The sequence below is a fragment of the Poecilia reticulata genome, linkage group LG18 (genome assembly GCF_000633615.1).
Source record: "Poecilia reticulata strain Guanapo linkage group LG18, Guppy_female_1.0+MT, whole genome shotgun sequence".
Taxonomy (NCBI): domain Eukaryota; kingdom Metazoa; phylum Chordata; class Actinopteri; order Cyprinodontiformes; family Poeciliidae; genus Poecilia; species Poecilia reticulata.
In genome coordinates this window covers 19,653,674-19,659,350 of record NC_024348.1, presented here as the reverse complement: position 1 = coordinate 19,659,350, position 5,677 = coordinate 19,653,674, and the positions used below count along the sequence as shown (strand labels likewise).

The 5,677-nt window shown below is 38.3% G+C and overlaps 1 protein-coding gene across 1 annotated transcript in view; it reads right to left on the bottom strand.

The window, feature by feature from the left end:
• The window catches only part of LOC103480907 (protein-glutamine gamma-glutamyltransferase 2-like), a 10,078-nt gene extending 7,520 nt beyond the window's left edge, over positions 1-2,558 (bottom strand). The window contains exons 1-2 of the mRNA XM_008436106.1: positions 2,502-2,558; positions 74-231 (exon numbers count right to left, since the gene is read on the bottom strand). Of these exons, the coding sequence (XP_008434328.1) occupies positions 74-231; positions 2,502-2,520 (177 nt within the window). The 5' untranslated portion in view covers positions 2,521-2,558. The remainder of the gene's footprint in view (positions 1-73; positions 232-2,501) is intronic.
• Between the last annotated feature and the right edge of the window lie 3,119 nt (positions 2,559-5,677).

Here is a 5,677-nt window from a genome sequence, read left to right as displayed (position 1 = left end):
AAGTTCTCAACCTTTAGAATGTTTTTCAGAAACAGATTCAAGCCCAGGTTAGAAATGTGGCACCTGTTTCCACCGTCAGTTTGACTGACTCCGATGTGCTGAAGGCGTAGTCCAGCTCCAGTGTGACGCTGAAAGGCTGCCCTCGTCTCACAATTAGTTGGCTGGTAGAGATTTCATGRGTGTTATGGGCAACATTGTTGGCATGGCAGTGGAGGTCCACTTTCTTGATTGCTGGAGAAACACAACAGRAAAGATAAATTAGTGGTTATGTATATAATATGAAAACATTAGCACCCAAGTGGGCCCAAAACTAAAAAGACTCAAACAGAAAAGGAYGACAGAACAATAACTCTGGTGATTTTATAATTAATTCAGATAAAGTGTGTTTGATGAATGATACACATTCTAGATGAATTCTGAGATTAAAGTCAGAATTAATTTTGGCCTTTATCATCTTCCGTAGAAAGCAGGTTTATTAGGAATGTTGATCTTGTTGATAGCAGAGTTGCTCCTTCAGTTTCAGATCTGAGATTAAAATAAATCCTTTCATATTGAAAAAAGGAAGAGATGTAGTGATAAAAAACTGTGACCCATTCAGTAAATCAGAATATTATGTTAAAAATCCCATCTATTCATTGAGTGAAGCTCATTATATAGATTAATTCCACACAGACTGGTTTTTTCTAGCCTTTATTTCTGTTAATTATCATTATTTTCTATGTACACCTATGTAAACATAATATTTAGAATTAGAATATTACATTAGACCAATAACAAACTTTAAAAACAGAAATGTTGGCTTAAAGTGAAATATGTTTAATACCTGCTGTAATASAACATTTCATTTTTAGCCTTATTTCATCTTTGATGGAACTGATGATACTTTTTACCATTTAATTAGTGATTATTCTGATGCAACATGCGTTTTTCCATTGAAGACGTTTCCAGRTRATGTTTAGATGTTTCTGCAGCTGTGATAGCAGAAGAGACCTGAAGACGTCTTAACCTGGCAATGGTCTTAAAGGACTGACATGTGGAATGTAGTTTGTACCTTTAACCGATGACTAACTGACAAAGAAGAATTAGGAGTTTCTCCTGAGAAACTCCTAATTATCCTTATCTGCTCTCTTCCCTGCCATGAAATCGTCCCTCCAAGAGGTGAGGGACGGTTCATGAGGAGGGGTCAGCGGTGTCTCTGTGGTCCATCAGTAGAGACAAGATCAGACTTTTGGAGGGTCTTTGTCTTGCTGTGGCTATATAACGATGTGACGTGTGTCGTTCTGGGCTTTTCTCCTGACTGCGCTCAGTGAGACGGATCTTCAAACGCTTTTGATTTCAAATAAAGAAACTTAAAGACGGGCTGCACAGTGGCRCAGTWGGTAGAGCTGTTGCCTTTCAGCAAGAAGATTCTGGGTTCGATTCCTGGCCCCGGTCTTTCTGCATGGAGTCTCCATGTTCTCCCTGTGCATGGTGGGTTTTCTCCAGGTACTCCGGTTTCCTCCCACAGTCCAAAAACATGACTGTCAGGTTAATTGGTCTCTCTAAATTGCCCCTAGGTGTGAGTGTGTGTGTGCATGGTTGTGTGTCTCTGTGTTGCCCTGCGACAGACTGGCGACCTGTCCAGGGTGACCCTGCCCATCGCCTGAAACGTTAGCTGGAGAGGCACCAGCAACCCTCCCGACCCCATTAAGGGACAAGGGTGCAAGAAAATGGATGGATGGGATGGATGGAAACTTAAAGACAAAGATTAATCTTTCTCTACTTATTGAAACAGATTCTCATTCCTTAATAAGAAATTCAATAACGCTGCTTAAAGGTTATTTTCAAATGGTACCAAGACTCATCTGGATGCATACTGTAATTTATCGAATGTAACTCTAGTTACTAAACAAGATGCTGAGAGAAATGACCTTCAAAGCAGGAAAACCATAAATTAAGGCATGAGACTCTAGAAACCAGAGTTCACAGTCACAAGACTTCAACACAAGAAAAAACACTCTAAACTAAAGTTTAATGATGAATTAAATTACATACAACCTTTTAATTTGTTAGCAAAACAAAAATCTGTTTTTATGTCAGGGAGAAACTTACTTATCTGACAGTCTGTGCRGTAAAAGGATTTATTTTAAATATCAGTTTTAAACTGGGACAGGAAACCAACCTGTATATAAAATGTATGTTGTGAAATAAAAAGTTTAATTATAGGAAATACGAAAATGTACACAATATTTTTAAAGTTTGAATAGAACTGAAAACAAGAAAACAATATTTTAAAACGGTTAATTTAAGAAGGTTAGTTATTTTTGTTTAAATGTTTCACTTGCTTTTATTTAAGACCATTTTGACATTATTCAGCTTCCGTATTTTGAATTCAATGTAAATAATGAATTTGAAATATTTAAGAGTTAAACCACAACAGAGTAAAATAAGCTAAAAAGTACACAGTTATGTTTTACTTTAAAAATAATAAATGAACATTTCTATGTGTAGCTTTAGCTCACCGTTAGCCACGCTGCACATCTTGTCTGTTGGTTCTGGAGGCTCTGAATTCGGAGAGTGAAGACGTTCTGCAGCCGCCTGAGCTTTAAAGGCGCTCTGACCACTTCCTCCATCAGATAACATTTCTGGTCCAGCAGCTCATTGCAGCCAAAAAACATGTAAAACTATTTGAAACATGTGGTAAAGCAGCAGCAGGTCATAGTTCAGTGAACTCGATAAATGTGCTGCTATTATAATCAGATGGAGGAACCAGCAGGCGGATCAACCACTGGGGACGACCTGCAGAATTTACCTAACAGGTTCTGAAATATTCTCATGACAACAGACAATGTTCTGTCACCGACTGACGGTTCTGATCTCTTCAATCTGATTCACTTCACATAACAATAAAAGGCAAAGCTGCAGTGCGAAAACAAAAACTTACCAAGTATTTTTGTTTGACTTTTAGACCAAATATCTTCCTACACTTGAAATAAGACAAAACTAACTTAGAAGTAAGTTTTCATCAACATGCAGGATCTTATTTTCAGTAAATAAATGTTTTAATAGTGTGACAACAGGACAATCAGGTTTCAAGTCAAATCCTTTAAAAACGCAGAGTGAAATAGTCACTTTTCAAAAAATTAGGGCTGTGTAGTAATATCGATTTTGCGATATATATCGATATTCATTCGCAAGTATCGTAACATCCAACTGTCACCTTGCTCACTCACTGCTTGCTTCGCCGGGAGAGTGATTCGGTCATCAGGCTCAGAGTGATTCCTTCAGATGTTAAGTGTTAAAAAGGTATCAAACTATTCAGAGCAGGTACTTGGTGAACTTTATTTACTTTACAAATGCATGTAAGCTACAGTTTGTACTGTTTCAATTAGAAGAAACATGTTTTCTCACCACTTCTTTGATTCATTTTGTCCGGCTGTCGACTTTAAGTCTGTGTCCAACCAGAGCCAGGTATTGTGTAGTCGGTGCTTTTAATCAGTTTTCAGTTAAATTAATTAAATCCAACTCTATAACAGTCACAAAATGTCACCAAAATCACCCTGTCCCTCTAAAACCTTTCAGAAAATCGCAAAAGTGTATTGAATTATGTCGTTTGCTGAATATCGCAATATATATCGTATTGTGAGCAGAACGATATACCGCTTCATTTATTGTGTATCGTATCGTATTGTGAGATTATTGTATCACTACAGCCCTATTGTAAATATCACTTAGAAAAATACCTGCAGGATTTTTAATGAAAACTGCTGAGAAAGTTTCAAGTGAAAACGGAGAACCGGGTCAGGAAGCGTCACTGCAGGGTTTCCTCCAGAAAACCTGCTGAAGCTGGTGGTACAGGTCACTGAGGCCGTCCATCAGCGCCTGCTGTGGGTTTGGACCTTGGCTGGCATGATGCTGCCATCACCCAACCGTTCTCCCTCTGAAGAGTTTCACTTCCTTGAACACAGAAAGTTCTCCTGGGTCAGCTGACCTGTTGTTGTGTCTCTGCTCCGTTTTCTCTCAGCTCCAGTGGATCGGGGCAGATTTCTGTTGGTTCTGAACCCGGTTCTGGTTCTGCTGCAGGTTTCTTCCTGTTAGAGGGGAGTTCTTCCTCTCCACAGTCGCCACATGCATGATGAGGGCCTGCTGTGAAGTTCACAACCCGACACAAGCTGTCGCAGGAGTGAATGCTGTAACACTGCATGGGATCTGGTACCAACATTTTAAACTGATTCCATAATAAACTGATTTATTGATAACTGGGATCAACTGGAATCTGTGGCTGAACTGAAAAGACTTTCTGTAAAATGCCTTGACAACATTGTTGTGAATTAACGTTATAAATAAAATTAACTGAATAAATCTGTTTGATTTGAGGTTTGGTGTTTGAATTATGTTTATGTTTAACATTTTGACCACTTTTTATTGGTTGTTTTTGTTTCTGTTCTCTGTATAACTGTTCATCTGTTTGCAGCCATTTTCACCCGTTTAAAATGTTTGTATGTTTTCTGTATTTATAATGTTAACGGCTGTAAACATGGAGTTGGGGGCGCCGCGTATTTAAAGTGACAGAGGCCCTAAAAAAGCTCATTCTGATGCTTACTATAAGCTTCACATGTGTGAAAATCTAGTTTATTTTCATCTTTAAACKTATAACGTGTGATGTCATCATGTCCTGGGTCTTTAGAGACAATCTGATCACGTTCTCATCAGATAACCCGTCTGCTCCAGCAGCTTACTGCAGCTAAACAATATAAACTATTTGAAGCATCTGGTGAAGCTGCAGCTGATAAATGTGCTGATGGATTGTTCTATACGCTGAATGTATACATTTTATCAGACGTTTTCTTCCTCTGCAGGCGCCATCAGGTACATGGATCACTAACTGGGAATTATGTGCTGTATTTACTGTTCAGGTATATTTATATTATATGAAGATGGCTTAGAGCTTTCTGACTTTCACTGATCTGTCATTAGTTGATAACAATCTGATCACAAAAGGCTAATTAACCCTTAACTTTCTCCTAAAACTGTTATGCTTATTGTATGTTACAATATAAAGTAAATCCAGGCCATGTGAGCGGTGGGAATGTTGATAAATTCGACTAAATGTAATATTCTGACTTTGTCTTTGCAGCTTTACACACTGCATAAGGATGTTTAGGTACAAACACTGGTGATTTGATTTACGGTGCCTGACTACAGACACGTCTCTTCCTCCCAATCTGAGAGTGGGTTGATGCAGCGCATTATTGTACTTCATTGTAGGGTTGATAGCTTTTAAACGAGTCCCTGTAGTTCAGAGGTGAGTGGAAATGAACAAACCACAATAACGTAAGAAGAGAGACGCAGAAAAGCTGTGAGAAAAGATATAAAAAGCATCATAAAGGTACTGATATGTTTGTCACTACAAATTCAACTGCATAAAAACTACAGTTTTGTGAACAAATGTGTAAGAATTATTTTTATAGCATTTTGTTTTCAAATAAAATAAAAGTAACTGTGTCCAACTAAGTGTCATTTAGCGGAAGTAAAGACACACTTGTGTAAAGTCGTGATGACGCCCCGCTTCGCCATCACTAGCTGCAGAGGATCACGTTACATTGCTTAGCCAATCAGAGGATCACGTTACATTGCTTAGCCAATCAGAGGATCACGTTACATTGCTTAACTAATCAGAGGATCACGTTACATTGCT